The following is a 19878-nucleotide window of genomic DNA, read 5'->3' on the forward strand; positions in this document are numbered from 1 at the left end:
TCAGGACCACTGTCGTCGAAGTTAGAATTTTTATGAACAATCTTAAATGGTTTGGTGGTATGGCTCTGTACTGAAAGCGTTATGCAAGCAGTCTTTTTTATAATGCAGCAAGCATGAATGCAGAAGGACGCAGGTTTAGACTGGCAGTCTAGTAGCAGCATGAGAAGGAAAAGGTTGATTGAATAGACCGCCCTGTTATGTGCATGGACTGTGATAGCTGGACATCACTAATCAGCTGAGCCATCAGCTGATTCAGCTGGAGCCAGGCTAGACTCTCATGGCCTGTCTGAACCACGAAATGTATTCACTCAGGTAGACAACTGAAATTCTGTGGTTCAATTCAGCAACATAACAGCACATGATAAAGTACCAGCCTCAGGAGACAGACCACCATAGAGAACTATGTATGAACACGCAATATAGATGTCCTCCACTTCAGTGCAAACCACAGGGCGAGTAAATGATGAAAACAGACATGGGGAGATAGAGAGCAGTCTGGCTCTGAAGCCATTTATGAATCTGGTCAGGAGTTTGACCTCCCTGCCATGGCACTGTTTCAACCATGCTGGGTGATGCATGGCAGCCAGCACACCTGAGTGAAGCATGGCAGCCATTTTGTGCCAGAAACTTTTCAGTGCCAGTGATTGAAAAAATGTAACGTTGAATATATTAGAAGGAGCCATTGCCCGCTAGTATATCCTACCCCTCCACCCTCTGGTGCGCCCCTTGGGGGTCCCTGTCCCCTCATCACAATGAGGTATGGTTCTGGCGAAACATTCACCCAGAAACACAGCCATCCATATACAGTACATCACCGAATGTCACCCTCCATCACCAGCCCAATCGAGACCTTCAGAAAAGAAAGAGGGGTAATTAAATATCTGTCTCTGCCCATCTCATGCTGCTTCTTTATGTCAATGTGAGACCCTAGACCCTGTTTTTCTCAAGCTCTCTCTCTCTTTCTATCGCTTGCATTCTCTCTCTAACTCTGGCACTCTTCTGTTCTCCCTTGTGTTCTCTCACGCTCTTGCACGCTCTCTCTTCTGCGATCTCTGTCTCACACTCTCTCTCCCTCTCACATGCTCTCTCACGTCGCTTGGATCCTGGGGAATTGCCGTGTCAAAGATGCCAAATTTACATCCGGAGGTGTGCTTGTGGTTGTGTAAACGGAGGTACGCTATGTTTTATTCAGCGCCACTCAGTGCTTTATGGCACGCTTTTATTCACACTTAAATGTGCTTAGACATGCTGCAATAGCACCCAGGGGCTTTTGCATATTACACTCAGGTCCCTACATGTGCAGAAACTTAACATCGTAATTATCCAGTTCCTAACCCAGCCCCATTTCTGCTCTGTCTTCCCCGGGGCTTCTGCCCCTCACCCTAACCTTGCGTTTGCAGATCGCTCCAACCCTGACCCTTTCCTGGCTCAAGCCCATGCCATGATGTAACCTGGAGGCCTAGATAGTATAACATACAGTTCCTTGCTTCATTCCTGTATATTTTACCAGCTAGTTTAACACCGCGGGCTATAATCTGCTGAACTAGTGCGGCCATTTGCATTGATTCCCTATTACTTTCCTACTAGCATTGAGCCCATCTATAACTACTGACACTGGCCTGACCAGCAAAGGATGTGTTCTTTGTCTTCCCACTGGGGAGTGTTTTTTAACTTCACTGATTTTTTCTGGGTTCAGGCTCAGTCTTTCCAATTTTTTAAATTTCCTATTCTGTAAAGCATCTTTAACACAGCACCTCTTTAAAAAAGCAACACAAATAACACAGTACTTTAATAAATTTATATTGAATTGAGAATAGGTATAGCCAAAACAAATTCCTCACTCCTCATTCTAGCGTGTTGCTGTATAATTCAGAAAGTTGACGGCATGGTAACCCCTGAACCCTGAAGGTTCATGGGAGCTCTTGGCTTCTTTCAGAGTTTCCTGATAGAGGTGCTGTATCAATACAGAGAAGAACGAGGTGCTGGAGGAGTTGTGATTAGACAGTGCAGATCCACCATTCCTGTTCCTCCCCCCGCGGCACCCATCAAGGAAAGGAAAAAGCCAATCTAAATATCACACAGCGCTTCCAGATGTTCACTGGCAAAATCCGCCTTTCACTCTGACATTTACCTGCAGAAGCCATGGAGATGGAGTCCCATCAAATCTCCCCAAATGTCTTCCACATCTCTTATTTTCAACATATCACCCCCCCCCCCCATGTAGATCTCTGTACGTACGCAGATATCTACATAAGTACAAATGTTTTTAAAGATACAATAACTTGAACATCTCTGCTGAAAAAATTCCTAAAGTCATTTTTGTTCATTTGGGTCTAACATTCACATTCGACAGCAGACACAGAATAGGACTGTTTAAAATTTTTAAAAATTCAGCCCCTGTACCTGGAGGATGTGTACAGCAAGTCTGCAAAACCAGAACAGTTACAAACGTGAAAGTAAAGTGTTTACTGCATGCCAGACTCTGAAACAGTGGCTCTTAGTTGCTTTCAACAAGGCAAAATGTTAAATACAAATATAATCATGTAAGTTTTTGCTTGACGGAGTAAATTTGGGCCCATCTGGTTAACATGGACTTGGACGAAGTTGATTTAATACATTTGTCTGTGTATTGCCACAGCTGTTGTGCTATGACAGGATTTGCATTTTGAGGTGCTTCTCGCTGACAACAAGCTGTTGGCCATGGCTGGCATATCAGCTAAACTTGAGCCTTTATATAAGGCCACATTCAGCTCGATCTGGCTTACTGGACCTCCGCCCACACAGTGAAACCAGTGTTCAGACCAATCTGGCAGAGTATATTTTACTCTCATAGAGCACATTTAATTCCTCTTGGACTCATATGACCTCTGTTAGAATTTAAAAAAAAAAAAACACAAAACACTTTACTATGTGCTTGCATGACTGACCAACTGTGCCCAACTGGACCTAAATCCAGAATACTAGTCAAGGGTCAAAATGAATAAAGCACACAGCTCCAGCCAAATTTCAGAACCCTTTAAATGGACTACACTCACAACTTCCTTGACGAGAGGTAAGGGTCCCGACGCAGTGAAACGAGACTCAGAATATGAATCAAGCCTGCCAAGGTTCCACTGGGATGAAACGCCGGCGTTTATCAAGGCAAGAGAACTGTGTGCTTTCTGGCCTGTGGAAAATCAATTGGGAGCCGGATCTGCCTCTGGTCAGACAAAGAAAGCAGCCTACTCCTCCTCTACTCTCTCTTTGTCTCGTTGCATCTGCGTCTCCCTCTTTCTGTTTTTCGCTCTCTCCCCTCTGTATTCCTCACTGTCTCTTTCTCTTCTCTTCTTTTCTTGGTTTTCTCTCCCTCCCAGAGCAAAGTCACACATAACGTTATGCCCCAGATATCACCCAGGGGCTCGAGGGGTCAGACAGTTATGCAAATAGGGGCCGACTTCTCAACACTGCAGAGGAATGTTGTCTTGTCCTTGGAACAGAACTCCACTCAGAGTGGTGGGGGGGGGGGGGGGAACCAGCACCAAGAGTAAGAAACAGGAATGTGGGGGTGGGGTGGTCTTGGTTTGATGTGGAGGGGGCAGTTGTTAGGGTGGTGTGTTAGAAGGGGGATTTGGGGCAGTTGAGGGGCGGGGCGGTGGGGGCATGTTGTTAGTAGACGTAATTATGTTACAAGGTATGAAAATTAATTTTTTTTTTAAACAATAAATTTACCAGAAGCATGGACACAACATCCAAACTGCTGCATCACACAGCCAGCCCTGGTGAATGAACACTGATCTTCCTAGCACAGAAAGGGGAAGAAAAGCTGTATAATGACTGGTTGTTTTGACAAAACTGTGATTGCTGTCGAGGTGTGAAGAACAGGGCTGAAGTTGCTCACTCCCCCTCCTGGGCCAACGCCATCGATTAGCAGATCATTCACAACCGGCTACAGCTTCAGAGAGGGAAAAAAAGAAATCAACCTTGCAGCCTGTCTAATGAAAAAATAAATCTTGCTAAGTTTAGCTCCCAAAAACAAATAATCAATTCCAATAGAGTCAAATGCAAAGAGAAAAAAACACAGGCCATTATTAGCTCTCTCTGGTATCCCCTCAAGAGGTTCTTTATTAATATATATCTAAACAGTCGTATTGGCTAAATCTGCTTTGGATAAAATGAAAATTAAAAGACATAAACCTTAGACTGACTCATTTTATCCATTACAGTGCAGTATGGTGCATTACCGCTCGCTATGTTTGATTCACTCACATGCTTCCTTTCTGCTGTCCACATCTATCCCTAACTGTCGACTGGCATACTCATCTCGCCTGCACATGCATCCCTCAAACAAGAACCTCTCATTCTCTCTCCATGCCTCCAATAAAATGGTCGTCTCTCTCCATTCTCCCATCAAACACAGTCCTCTCTCTCTCTCCATCCCTCCATTAAATGTTCTTCTCCCTCCATTCTCCCATCAACCATGGTCCTCTTTCACAGTCTCCATCCCTCCTTCAGTCCTCTTTTACTCGTCACTCTGCCATTAAACAGAAACAGTCATTGCTGAGTCTCCCTCCTCCCATAATATAGTCAATCAATATAACTGAGGCTCCACAATAAGCCTCCGCTTCATTTCTGTCTCTCCACCATGCAATTGCCGAGCTGTCACCATCATTGCATCATAGCTAAATACCCTTCCCACAATTCCATCAAACAGGAAAAGCCAACAGACAGGCCTCTGTTTGCCACTTGCATTACCTTTGATAGTTTTTCTTTCCCTTTCAGTGTCTCTACCTAACTCAGAAAGCAATTGAGCCTCACTGTCAGTCATTTCAAAAAGTGAAACCACTACACCCCAAGGACTGACTGCTGAGCTGGTGTGATTATGTACAGTAACAATGTAAAAAAAAAAATAAAAAAAAGAAACTTACAGAGGACAAGGGCATTCCCCATAACAGTGAAGGACAGAATCACAGACAAATGTCTTCGAACCCAGGCATTCCTGTGCACCAGGCCTCCACCATTAATAAGCACAGGGGAGAGCGTTCGCAGAGCGCGACGGGATGCCGGGGGGGGGCGGGGGGTGGAGGGAGGGGGATCGGAGCACGAATCAATGTTTTGCGGGAAAATCAATCAGGGATCCAGGAGGCTGGTAAAAAAAAAATCAATGTGAAGTGTGTACCGGGGTCATTTTTCAATAGAAGACAGTGCATTATAAACTACAAACCGACAGCCAGCCAAAACTGGCTTACGGTTCCAAGTTTTACACCACAACAAAGTATCACAGACAGCTCCAGAAGGCTTTGGGCAGCACAGAATGGCTGAAACACTGGAGGTGGGTGCAAAAAAACACCACTGAACGGTATTAAATCTATAAACTCCACAAAGAGTACCTGCTTTTAGAACCCAGTAAAGGTTTTTGATGTTTACCCACCCAACTTTTTTAGACATAAATGTGTTTTTTAATGCTTTTTCAATACAAATTTACAACAGCAGTTTATGCAACCAAACATTTTCGTGAGGTAGTAATAAAACAAAGTTTTGAAAGAGTTTGAAAATGTTTTTCAATTGGGTTGTACAGAAGTCTCGCCCTCATAGAAACAATTGGACTTTTAATATACATTTCAATGAACTGTACTAATTTCCTTTCAAGGACAGTTCTTCTTTATTAGATCTATATCTCCCACCATATTTTAATCCTGTTCTTTATACTTAATTGAATGACATGATTGAAGTATGCCACTAATACACATTCTCCAGTCATTAATTACAATATGAAATAATATCAAAGCCAGTAAATAATATATGAATGTATAAGTTCCCCTTACACAACGTGTCCCTTTAAAAATGGTACAAAATGTATTATGGCCCTAAGCAGTGGAAAACCAGACAAAACAGGCATTCAAAACCATGCATTCAGTACTGTAAGAGGAGGCATAATTCATAAATATGCATAATTCAGAATTCTTGTCCTGCCCTGCCTTCCGGGGGAAAAAAAAAAAGTTATTTAGAAGATGGGAACAATGTAGCTGTCCCTCCGGATCTGCCAAAATGCAACTCCAACCTACACGCCCTCTGGAGACAAATCACTGAACTGAGATCCTCACATTAATTATTCATGATTTCAAGCTATCCCTGTTGCTGGGCTGGCAAATCTCTTGTTAACTCTGTTCTCTTGAAAGTAAATACCTGATGCCAGAGATGAAGAAAAAAAAATGCTTTTTAGTTTTTTGTTTTTCTTCTTATTTTCCCCCTCTGCCCATCCTCTAATTTCTCACCCCTTCTTCACACAGCAGTTTTCTTCTTTTTTAAAAAAACATGGGAATAAGGCAGAGATATGGGGGGAAAGGTTTCTTATCAAAGAAAAGCAAGCCAGATTTGCCACGATCCCTTCTCTTATATAACTTTCTTGTGTCATCTCATTATTCTCGCTCTCTCTCTCATTATTCTCTCTCTCACCCCCCCTCCCCCAGTGAAACTGCTGAATTCTGACTTCAGTCTTGCACTTTCTGCAGGTTTTCATCCATTTGTAATAATAATCTCTGTACGCTCATTATGTTCCCAATGCTTTACATTGAGGACAACCATAGCGAAGGAACACCTGCAAAAATAATGACGGTCTCTAAAGTGATCAAGCAATGCGCTAGCATCTTCCAACTATCAGCTATGGCCCTGTGAACGGAACTTTCTCCATCGTTTGGGAGATGGAGATGGTGAAGAATATGACGATGCACAGATGTGCAGAAATGTGTTGCCACCTTTCTTAGGTCATTTCTCTGAGCTGGAGAAAGGGGGAGCAGAGGAAGGCAACAATGGACAAACTGCCCAGGGGGCTTTACACATTTTCATTTTGCAAGTCCAGGTATCAAACACCGACCTCCATTTTTCTTTGTCATTCCGATAACAAGCCGGATCTCTTATTTCCACACATTTCCAAATCACAAATGTCAGCTTACTAAGGCCAAAGAGGAAGGGGAAGAAAAAAAGAAACATCTTTCAAATGGCTCGAGGTAGCTAACCCTGTCCCGAGGAGATGGCAATTAGATTCCCCTATTAGAGCCAGGGGATGGCGATTTATATCGCATCCCAGAGAGTGGCAAAAGGGGACGATAATGCCTTCACAGGGAGAAATGAGCACGCCGCGGGGACTGATTGCACCGCACGCTTACAAAACAGCCTTCAGCGAGGAAGCATACAGCCAGACGGGGGAGTGTGTGAGGGGGGTGTGTGTGTGTGGGGGGTTCAGGCTCTTCAATCTTGCAGCAAATTGGCAAGCCTTGAAAGTTGATGCAGAGGGGTGGCAGGATAACAGAGTGGCGGGATGACCTCATCTTTTTCTTCAGGGAGCGTGACTGCGGCGCTTAAAAAAACGAATGTGTTCTTCCTGCCCGTGAGAATCAGTGGTGTATGAGGGCTCTGGATTTAACCGCCTAATTACCGACAAGCTCTGAGCTTGCCAGTCCCCTTGGGGTGAGTTCTCCATAAGCGCCACCTCTGATCGGCAGTTCAGCGATTAGCATGGCCGCCATTATCACAATAAGTGAGTTAGGTCAGATATGGGCTACAGCCTTGGCACGGTTTGAGCTTTTCTAATGCTCTGCAGTCCAGATACTCTAGGAAAACACTCTACTGTGAAATTCCAGCACAGATGCAAAGGATGGCAAGCCGAAGTAAAAAAAATAATAATAAAAACAATGGAATCTCACAGGTTCACCATAGCTCTCCAAACAATGACTAGCTCCCTTGAGCCATGTTCAGGTGGACACTTACACTGCACTACGGCCTTAATTAGGCCACTGAAACAACTGAACCTGTTTAAAAAGCTGCTTGCGCATTTCCTGTACACAAAGGTATGTCTGTCCCACCCCTCTTAAATAGCGAGAGTCCAGACAAAAAATAACTCAATTATTTATAAACATACAATTTCATAAAGGGGAATTCATTCATTTATAAAGGGGCACTTACAAATCCATAAAGAGGATATAAGAGCTCTATTTTCCCGAAGTAGGATCTCTCTTTGATTTCACAATAAATTCCTGTGCTAAATATCAACGTTGGTGTACCTGGCCAACTGAATGAACATACTGTACATTCCAGTTATTTGGTGGTAAAAAGTTTATTTATCCATAGAGCGTTCGGCTTAATAGCTTGACCTCAACATGCAGGCTAAGAGACTTTAAAACACGAATGAAAAGGCAGACTGTTTGCCTTGAAAAGAATGTACAGATCCAGAATGCCGCATTTTTTGCATTTCACCACAGCTGGTATTTTCCAGAAAAAAATTGTTCTGTTTTTTTTGAAGACTGCATCAAGAGATTCATCCTCGCGTTTGGTAGCTGGATGTATATACTAAACATTCAGTCAGTTGTTTTGGAGCATTTTCATTTTTAATCACCTTGGCGACTCGTCCTAAAAGGCGATTTACTAGGAACACCTGACTGCAGTGTGTTACTGCCAGGGTGGGGGTACAGTCTGGCTGCTCCGTGGGTTTGGATGCGGAAGTATTCACATCAGGCAATTATACAGCAGAATTCTAAATGAGTCGAGAGCCTGGATCTCCAACTGCACCGGAACCTGCCACCCGCACTTCAGGAAAATCACAAACCCTAAAAAAATAAATAAACACACAGCACCCAGCTGAGGAGTCAATTCCTGGGATAAAATATTCAACCGCTCGGCGCACAACATTTTGGTCTGACAGTTACTGTCACCTCTCCAGTGATTTGGCAGGGAACATATTTAAGTTCAATTTTAAAAAAAAAAAGATTTTGGAGGGAGATGGGGTGGGAAGGGTGGGGTGGTAAAAAAAAAAAGGGACACAAGATTTTTCATATTAATGCACAAGGCCGTCCTAGTGAGGGCATCCTAATCAGATACAGTCAGAAGACAAGCATGTGGCATGCGGCACTGGCAATGGATGGAATACCAATGTGTCACAGAGCTGGGGACAAGGACATTTAATGAACAGATAAAATGGCAGGAGAAGCAGAGTCTTTGTACCACAAGAGCATTGAAATCTGGTCGAAGATCCAACAAAAAATCTCTGTGGTGTATCTCAAATGAGAGATGAATACAACTTTACCAAATGAAGGAAACTGGCCAGATGACAAATCAGCCTGTCTTAAAGAAAATACATTATACGCATACAGGGGTAATTCTTCAATTAATTACTGCTAGGTAACTGACAACCTATGACTTTGTACACCTGTGGTAAACTGTCAAACCCAGGACCAAGAATGCCTCTAAAATATAGGATGGAATGTTGAAAGACCACACTTACAGCACAGTCATTGCAAACAGCTTCTTCCTTGGCTGCTCATGATAGTCACCCTGGGACCACCAGCCCAAAAATCTGGGCCCTGCTGTATTAAAATTTCTGCCTCTGTCTCTGGCCCCCAGCAGAGCTCAAATTCTCACATTTAAAGGTTCGCTTGAATTTCAGAAAAAAAAAACCCACCAAGTTATCTTAAACTATAAAGTCGTTTGATTGAAATATGATGATGGATTAATCCTGGCAGGTTTCTCACTTTTTTTAAAATTCATAGCACTTTTCCCTTAAGATGATTTGGCTGTTTAAACTGAACACTGCAGGGGGTCAGAGGTTTTTATAATGAGTCGAATCAACACCTCACGAGGAAACTATGTAATAAATCGCACAAGACCTGCTGGCTACCACAGACACCTCCTGAAAACTGCGATTTAACAGATGAGTTGAGCTGAGGTCACCCAGGACTCATAAACGGGGTGGGTATCACTGAAATGCCCACCCCTCTCCCGCCTCCAGGTCCCAGAAGTGGAAAACTTATTTATTAGGTGTGTTCTTCTGAGACGCATCACTGCGGGGGCGGCAGTTCCGCATGTCAAGACGGGCCCTGCCTCAGCCATAAAACACCTGCAAGGCCAGAATGCTGGATATTTACGGCCCCAAAAGAAATCTAAGGTTAACGGTATGGCCGAAAACGCTTCTGTTTACGAGGAGCCGTAATCCCGCCAACCATGATTAAAGCCTCCCCCCAGCCTGCCGAAAAAAACCACTCTGCCCTAAATCATCATGCAGACTTCAAAGTGACCTTATTTATGTTTTTTTTACTTTCTACATAATGGTCCCACCCCATACCAACTCCATCCGCCCAACACTTCAGTGTGTAGTCCCAGGAAACTCCCAGCTGGCTTTGGGCAATCTGAACGAAGATGGAGAACAGAAAGCAAGGGCAGAATTAATGGCGGCCAGTGCCCGGAGCAACAGGAGGACACTGCAGCTCACCCCCAGATTCTATCATACCTGCAATGTCCATCTTCAGGAAACGTCCAATTCATTTAAACTTGCAAAGAAAAGTGATCTTAACGGACAAGTATGATTCAAAGAAACCAGTCATCTTAAGGGAAGAGTGCTATTCAATCAAACAAGAGATAACACAAAGCAAAGTCTTACAGTAAGTTATCTCCACTCTCGATTCTTGATTGAATCCCTGCTGCGAATGGCTATTATTGCAGACATATTCTGTGTATATTGAGCTGTCCTCCTGGTGAGCTCTCCCTTCTAAAAGAGGTTATTGATCTGAGTAGGACTGCCTTTTTAAATAAAGGTTGAACAGAATTGAGGATTCAAGTAGCATTAAAAAATACTGAAACTTTGCAGATGAATGCAGTGCTTTTTTAAAAGTGTATTTTTTCATTCAGCTGGCACACTGGTTTTGACCGTACCCTAGGGTAATGCATAGTGACTTTTCTTATCTTTTTGCACACCCAGATAGGCATGTAATTTGTGCAGTGCAGTTGTTAAGTGTTGGCAGGGAAAGCTTCTGGCCGATGTACAGCACATATGGATTATTCAGCGCACACAAGTGAGTCTAAGTGGACAGCAACGGTACCACAGCTGGCTGCCAAAACACACTCCATATGCCATCAATCATCTGAGTAGGCGGGTCTAAAGAGATCATTACCTACGTGTTCTACCCGAACTGTCGTCCCATCATGGCCACTAAAAACAGAACGATTTCATAACACAGGGGCAGCAGTCCAGGGTGTGCCACAGGCTGCTGGACCACGGTTTCACAAACTGGATGTCATCTTTTAAAAACCGGGGCATCTAACTCTTGCGCTCTTTTAGGAAAAAAGAAAGACAGCTCAGTAAAAAAACATTTTACCCACCGAATTTAAAACCCTTAATTACTGTCTGTGCATCCTTTCTGGAGGGAAGTGGTTATTTGTTATTGGTTTCCTGTATTGCTGTTCGTGGAGTGTGTCTCTTAGTATGAGAGAGCCCTTCCATTACATTTGAAATAATGACATTCTGCTCTCAGCGTATTACACGCATGAGTCCCCGTGTGGCAGGAATACTGTAGGCTCCGCTAGTACCACTTCCCTCTTGGTGACCTGATATGAAAATAATTTCTGAAATGTTAAATGATGTTTAAAAAAGGGGGGATAGGGCTGTCCCACGTGACCGTAGCCTCAGTGCAGATTCAAGAAGATGATCTGATTTAGTCAGGGAATGGCGGTAATCAGGCGAAACAGGGGAGGGTGGGGAGTCGGGGGCGGGGGTGGGGGGGGGGTGTTGGAAATAAATTGTGTTGCGAAGCAGTCTTACAAGGCACAGCGTTGGTAACCCTGGCAAAGTGGCATGTGACAGTCCCATCCCCTGGTCTGCACACCGCAACTGGGTTGCATGACTTAATACATGAGAGAAGGCCATCACGAGAGTGGTGAGCTCTAGCTCTCCCCTTGACTTTGCAATACAGCAGTGGCTCCTAACCCTGTTTCTGGAGATCTACAGTCCTGTAAGTTTTCATCTCGACCCTAATTTGATACACCTGATTCTACTAATTAGCAGCTCAACAAGCTCGCTTCTTTGTTTGGGTTGGACTGAAAACCTACATGATGGTAGATCTCCAGGAACAGGGTTGGGAACCACTGCCATACAGGAAGACCTTCCAAGTGGAATGTTCCTGAATGGTATCGGCCTCTCTACTGCCAGAATGCTTAGCCTCTACTGCTTAGCCGATGTGCCATCACATGGAGGCATTTCTGGGGTGGGGGGCAAAGGTATATCCACAAGGTCCTGCCTGTACCTACCAGCATGGTGCCTGCCCCCCCTCCCAATACCTTAGGTACCATATCTGCCCTAGGGGAGGAAGATGGGAGGGCACTCAACCGAGCCATGTATCAGAGAAAGACAGAAAGAGCAATCTGTCCTCCATTTGCTTAATGAGGCAAAGCTCCAGCCCCATTGCTGAGGGCTGGATGAACAAGGGACAAAGTGGAGAGAGAAGGGAGGAGAAAGATAAAGAGAAAGAGTGATAGATTGGTAGATTGATTTATAGATACATAGATAGATGGACAGGGTGAGAGGGAGGGAAGAAAGAGAACAATGGAAAGATGGAGGGAGAGAGAGCAGCGAACTGGAGCTGGCAGAAAAGTCTTGTACATGGCTAACCTCGAGTACAACGGCTAAAAGAGTAAATGAAAAACGATGAAGAAAGGGGTGACAAATTGTCCATACCATACCCCTTGTAATCCATTTGTGTCTGTGATTACATAGTTCATGTGTTAGCCACTGTTATGTTTCCGTGCAAATTTATGTGCTTTCTATGCCAAGGTTTACTACAACACATGCCAATACATCCGTTTGAATTGAATTAAACTGAGTAGGAGTGAGAGAGAGCGACTGAGAGGGAAAGAGATTTTAGCAACAGTGAATTACTCCTGTCATTTTAATAAAGTCAGCACAAATCCTTGAATCCTTTAACTGAGAGCAACAGGAAGAAAGAAAGAGATGGTGAGAGATGGAGAAAGAGAGAGAAAAAGCAGAGGTGATGGCTTGAGCAAAAGAGAGAAAAGAAATAAAGGGGAGGTGAGAAGGAGAGCAGAGAGGAGAGCAAGAAAGTGACAAAGAGAGAGAAAGAGAAGCCAAGAGACAGAGAGAGAGAAGGAGACAAAAAGAGAGAAGTCGACATGCCGTGCCCATTGCAGGTGTTTGGGGATGATGCACTGTAAGTCACAGCAAGACCGTTAGCCTCCTGATGCTCACCTGCAGCGGACCCCAGCAGAGAGAGGGCCACTGGACACACGGCGAGTAAAACCTCATTCTGCATCATGTCTGGGTCTCCAGCTCCTATTTCACCAAAACGTCCCTCAAACTTCCAGACTCTTTCCACCGTTCCCTTTAATAATTTCTTTATTTCCCCCACCGTGGAAAATTAATCAGGATCCCATCGCCAGGTCAAGTGTAATCAAACACAGGTCGCGGGTTCTTTTGTCCATTTCTGAACAAAGAATCTTAGCCAATTGGAACACAAAAGAGGCAGTGAATTGAGCAATAGTTATTAGTTGTGGGTGGCAGGAGACAGCTAAGCATTAAACCCCACCAGGGTTTCTCCAGCGAGTGCTTTCACAGCAGCCTCAACAACCCAACTGCTCTGCTGGAGGACCCAGCATGCACTGCTGCAATCATGTCTAATGTTACTTCAGGTACTTGCACGACCGGTTGAGAAAACACTCAGCTCAACATTACCTTAAAGCCCCTGCTTTTTCATTCTAGTCTGAGCCATCCATAATGCGAAAACAGAAAGTTATTATGTTTTATTTGAAGAGGAAACAATCAATTCCGATGATAAAGCCGCACAGGAACGTTCTCCTTAATGAGGCCATTTTAATTCTACTTTCTCATCTTGCAATGGGAAGTACATTAAGAAATATCCTTTTCTGTTGCACCGTGTTATTTAATGGCTAAAACATAAAATTGGTTTACTTCCACATAACTGAAGGAAATTCCTTGTCTTCCATCCTACACTGCATGGAATTAGTCAAAATTATTTGTTCATTTTCAAGCAGGCCACCCAATAACTAATGTCCCATTTTCAGAGAAGGAAAATTGGCTCAAAAGACAACTTTCAAAAGGACAAATATCATAAAATTATATAAGAAAGGCACAGGGATCTCATAATGTGCCAAAAAAATCAATCCCAGTTACCAGTTAACCTTCTGTTACAAATGGTTGTTGCAGAGGCATACAGTTATCAGGAGAAAATATCAGCAAAATGTATCGCATATTCCAAATAGTCCTGCTCTCCATTTAATCTTTTTCATTACAGCTAACCAATTCCCCCAATCTTATTAATATCTTATGTATTAATAAGGTCTTATGTATTAATCCGAGTACAAATAAAAAACAAGAGCACTGTGTTTGATTATAATTAAGACCTAGGCATAGATTGGCCCCAGTTTGATTAGCTGTGCATACTCCACTGGACAACCAACAAAATTTAACAAAAAAAAAACAGCTATACACTCAAATAGCTGTTCAGTAATCTTGCCTTTCAGCAGTGTAATGAGAAATCAAAAAGGCAGCCAAGCCGACTCACTTGATTGAAGTAGCGGTGAAAACTATGGTGTAGTGATGACATTGGATATAGTGTGATTTTTTCCACACCCGCAAATACTGCTTCTGCACTGAGATCAAGTGACCAGCGGCGGGGAAAGGAGGACAGCAAGTCCAATAACCAGTGAATGAGGAGACACTATGTCTGTAAAAAAAAAAAAAAAACCTCTCTGGGCCAGTAACAAATCCATCAATCTTTTGATTTATAAACGAGAAATCCGAAACCTTCTCATGAAGGTCTTCTAAGGGAGATGAGCCTGGGAATAACCCAATTCACCCTCACCCCTCTTGCAAGCAGGGAGCTTTGTGTAATAGCACCCCCTGTGTCTGACATGGGTACTGCAGCGAGCATGACTCACCGCAGGCTCCTCCTCCCGGCTGTCGCTGGCCTCGTTCTTGCGGTGGCCGGCCGAGGAGCGCGAGTCCCTCCTACGGCTGGCATCCGTCCCCTCCGTCTGCTTCTCCCCGTCTGCAGGAAGGAACATAACACCATCGTCATCACCTTCCTCATCACTAGCCACAAATGGGCACGACTAAATCCTGCCAAGAATGAGCAACACTGCGGTGTTTTACATCACAATGAAAACAACCAATCATCACCCATAAGAACCACAGGTCTGAAACTGGAGGGAAAAAAATAGATGAGATACCAGAAGCTACCCTTCAATAAATTTTTCAATCAGCCAACACCATCAGATTCCCTTCTTAAGGAATCCAAGGCTGAAAGATTGGCTCTGGGACTTGGGGGTGATTACAGGACACTGCATTGTGGGAAAACTGGTTTGCGTTCTCCAATTTCTGTGTGTGGCCAAGCCATAAATAATGGGATCATAGGTGCAAGGGCAGGAGGTCAATGTGAGAGACAACTATCAACCAGAGAACTGGCTTCACATCAGCACAAAAACAACCCGGGCTTATAACTCTGCCATTTCAAAGACAACAGCTAACTTGGGTCAAGTTTAATCAGTACTGCTTATCCTTGGGCAAAGTCAGTCTGTTAATTTTATGGGGTTTTTTTTTTGCAGTTTGCGATGGCGTAAAAAATATGACAAGAATTCACAGAGGGTGGAAACTGCAGATATGAAGGCAGCATTGTTTGACATGGCTAACAGTGGTATAGTGTGATTCAAAGTGCTGCACTGATTTCTGCCGAGGCCAGAGAAAACAGACAGAAAGAATTAAAGAGCACGAGAGAGAGAGAGAGAAAGAATGAAAGAGCACGAGAGAGAGAGAGAGAGAGATTTTCTCCCTGTCCTGTGTAGTAGAAATTGTTGATTTACATTATATGTAAATGAGTGGGCCTTTGTGTGTCCACGCCAAAAAAACACATTTGATTATTTGGACTGAGAAAGAGAACATGAGAAAGGGATGAACAGAGCGAGGGAGGGGGAGAGAAGGGGGTGAGGGCAGGGAAGGGGGGAGAGGGCAAGGAAGGGAGGACAAAGAGGAAAGGGTTATAACAAGAGATAGGGAGAGGCGTGCAGATTAGTACGCAACACAGGAAGAAAGGGAGGTGAGTGGAGAAAGTGGGGCATGAGAGAGGTAGTCAGCGGGCATAGCCTGGCTGCAGTGAGCAGCTGGCACCGGTCTCCGTAGTAACCCAGAGAAGGGAGGCTGCGCTCCCACTGCAACCAACAGCAGATTGAGACAGAGCTGCGCTTCCCCCCTAAATGTGAGAAACACAAATTTCAGAATGTCATACCCTTGTGTGACATCAATCTGGCACCACTATACACACGCAGAAACTACATGCAACACTCTGAGACAGCACTGCTACCTGGAACAGATTTTTTATTTTTTTTTATTTTTTTTTATTACTGATACATCTAAATTGTTAGTCTTCCTTGATATTGTCATTTTTATTTGTGAATGCTGTTCTTTTATTTGCCAATACAAATATAATTGTTACAGCACACACACAAGCTGTATTGCATATGTATGCATTGCACAATGTCATACCAATGAAGCATTTAAATTGAAGTGAACTGAAAGAGGAGAGAGAGTGAAGAGCAAGATAGGAAATGAAAGAAAAAGGGTAGAACAGGAAGAGGGAGGAAGGGAGAGAGAGAGAAAAGACTGACAAACTTTATCTCCTGGGGAGCAGAGAGCTTGGCCTTTGTGTCTGAAACTGACAGACAGAAAGGCGGATTAAAGGAGTGTCTTTTTTCACCCAAAATGACTCATGCTCATGAAATCCTGTTGGGCCAGCTAGTAACACAGCTCTAGGGACATTCAGTGAGAGATGGCAGGAGGGTCCTCCACACAGGGGCACTGTAAAGTGTGAGTGGGGGGGGATTAGAAAGATTCCAAGTCTGACTGACAGGGGCCCTCAAAAAAAATAGCCCATAGGATTTTCTGGGCTGTTGGGGCCCAATGTGAGACAATGACTTTATAACTACAGATTTAGACAGTAATACATGGTTACAAACCATTTATTAAGGTTATCTTCATGTAACTAATTACTTATACATTATTAGCCTCATATTACGGGAATAACACTGATTTATTTTATGTATTTACTTCAAGCAAGATTTAGATTGTTTATAGTGAGTAAAACCACCTTCAACAGTTTATTTCTCTGATTTATGTAATTTAATTAAAATAGAGCTTTATTGGCATGACAAATAAAAACATATGTATATATATATATATATATGGGATGTTGCGACATGTAAGCATGTACATCCACATATTGGCATATAGATAAAATATATTAACCATAATGAACAAAGCTCATGCACTGTGATAGGGAAAGACTTCTGGAAGAGTAATGCCAAAAGAACACATAAAACTAACAAGGTTTATTCATTAACAGGGGCCTATAATGCAGCACTCAGCATTAAAATGCCTCTCTGAGAGTATAAAAAACACAAAGGCACTTCATAAACAATCGACAATCTGTGCGTTGTGAAGCACAGATGCTAAATTACAGCTATCAAAATGTGTACCGAAAGCTGAGTAATACAGAGACAAGCGTAACATTCGTGCAGTACATAATGAAATCCGCCTACTTCTCAGAAACATCAAACCACCTTCTTGAGAAGAAACAGCAGGCCAACAGTTTGAAATCAGATCAAATCTGTGTCAGTGTGATCTGCTTTGAGGAGCAAATTTAAGAAAACCCTTTTTTGGTTAGTTTTTTTTTTTTTTCCACATTATCCCCTGTAACATTGCAGAAAGGGTTTTCTGAAACATGTGGATTCTGCATACGGAGCTGAACAAGAAAACACTTGCTGTGAGAGTCAGGCACAAAGCCCCTGGCTATTAGGCTGAATTTACCTGATAGCACGAAAAAGAGGTGACTGCATTGCTGCCCACAGAAACCAGAAACATGTGGAAGTAAAATTACACTCACATGCATTGGCCATACATTGCAGTGGACCTGTAACCTGCACATCTCAAAGCAGAGAGGAGCAACAAAAAGACCTGCCAAAGTCTACACAGTGTTACGTATAACGTAATACACTGTTAATGCCATTCTGTAATAACTTACTGTTTATTATGTTACATTAAATTACATTATATTACACATTATATTACATGTGAGAGGCATATTACATATTCTACCTTAATGTGCCAAACTCTGAGTAGTGAACAAATATATAAGTCCATATATGTCATCCCTATATTTCAGGGGTTTTTGCTGGATGTTTAATACAAGGTCATATGCAGGGAAACAGAATGCAGGCGAGAGATCTGTGAAATTTGGACATTTATAAGCATATTACCATCAATTTCATCAATTTTTCCTCTCTTTAGAAAAAACCCTACACACACACACGCAAACACACACACACACACACAGAGGACATCATTTCCTACCCTCCCCCCCGTCCCCCAATATTCTACCTGTCACTGGTTTTCCAAGCCAGTTAAACGGTGAATGAGGGATGTGTATGGCAGACCAACAGCAGAGAAAGGGGGCTCTCAAACATCCCCTTTCGCCCCTCTGAACTCCGGCCCACCAGAGGCAGGGGGATGGAGTTTCTCTGGATCGATACCCCATCAATACACCATCAGTCCCTCTGGGGGCCAAGCCAGAGTAAATGTTTATCAAGACCAGCTTTTCTCAGCTCGCATTTAAAGGCCTTTTCTAATTCAACACACACGGACGCTGAAGACGAACTAAGGAGCTTTTGATCCATATCCAGGATAGCTTCATGAAATAAAGAAGCTATGAAGATCAGCTTGTTTAACATGCGGGACTTCCGTGCAGATTGCTCTTCTCTGTCTTTCCCCCCTTTCCCTTCTCCCTCTCGTTCTGTGGTGTGTTCCGTATCTTTCAAAAGTTTTGTATTAAAGGGTTGCATTAAACAGTAATTTATGGAAAATTTAAATGAGAGAGGAATGAAAGGACTCGAAAGCAGAGTCTTTGCCTTTATCTCACTTTAACTTGGTGACATTCAGAGACTGTGGTGAAGGGCACCTCCATACGCCACGCGGCTCTGCCATCCCCGCGCAGCGTGACGGACGCGACTGGGCTTCATACCAGCCCTTCTCAGGTAATGGGCGCGCACTAGCACCGCACGCCCCAGGATCGATTTCACCGTCTCCAGCAGCCAAGGCCCGTTCTCACTTAACACCACTCAGCTCCCTCCGCCGCTGTCCCAGAGAAGCGCAGGAGCACATTATCTGGGGTACTGCAGGACAAAATCCATCAAACTTCCCCAACAAAGCGCTCTGACCTCCAAGCAGGGCCAACGCCGGCTTCGCATCATTTAAGAGCGCCCTGGCGGAAAATGCGAGCTGTAATGTGCGCCCCCTTACGATGCCGTTGAGCAGGCACGCACAGCCAAAAGCAAGAAAACCCGCTCCCACAGCAGAGAAACCGCCACCTCCGCTGAGGAGAGAGCCCAGCACCACCGTCACCGTTGGACTTTCCCCTTACCGCCTTCCAGCTCCTAACCGCAAAGTCAGGTTTTTTGTCTTTCAAACTCCCCCCCCCCTTGCACCTTCAAAGCAAGTGTAGTTGGTTGTCCTGAACCATATAAACCATGCATTTTCAATTAAAATGCTGATAATCCTGTAATTGCAATCCTTCTAAATTAATTCCTGTCAGCCTCCAGTGCCCAGAATGTACTGAATGGCACAGATAAATTAGATATAGGTTTCAGTTACACACAGAAATATACAAATAAGCTAAGCATACAAAGTTGAGACTGTAATTTGTAATTAAGCACAGCTCAAATGTATGCATTAAAGCAAGTTTCTTTTTTAACACAATGAGCAAAAGCAACAGAAATGGAAAAGAACATGAATTAATTTTTGGGTTTTATGGTGGTTAGCTAGCTTCAAGTTGGTATAAAAAAATCATAAAATGACTTTAGTTTAGCTTATATTCTTATTAAAAACAAACTTTTAAAAAATTATATTAAAACTTGCTATATTAAAGGTAGCAACATATAAAATTTTAGGTTTACTGTTAAATCATGATTTAATCCTAGTGACAGTGCATAAATAATGTTTAATCATAAATACTGTTCTGTTTTTGTAACTAAACTACAAAGCCTTTGTGCATTTAGTCT

At 43.3% G+C, this 19878-nt stretch overlaps 1 protein-coding gene across 2 annotated transcripts in view; it reads right to left on the reverse strand.

The window, feature by feature from the left end:
• b4galnt4a (beta-1,4-N-acetyl-galactosaminyl transferase 4a) overlaps nt 1–19878 on the reverse strand; it is a 133997-nt gene that overhangs the window by 74440 nt on the left and 39679 nt on the right. For both annotated transcript variants that reach the window (XR_010326038.1, XM_064312073.1), the window contains exon 3: nt 14713–14822. Coding sequence is in view for 1 of the 2 variants with exons in the window: in XM_064312073.1 (XP_064168143.1) it covers nt 14713–14822 (110 nt within the window). In the remaining variant the exon portion in view is untranslated. The remainder of the gene's footprint in view (nt 1–14712; nt 14823–19878) is intronic.

Source organism: Anguilla rostrata, chromosome 16, assembly GCF_018555375.3.
Source record: "Anguilla rostrata isolate EN2019 chromosome 16, ASM1855537v3, whole genome shotgun sequence".
In the NCBI taxonomy this organism is placed as follows: Eukaryota; Metazoa; Chordata; class Actinopteri; order Anguilliformes; family Anguillidae; genus Anguilla; species Anguilla rostrata.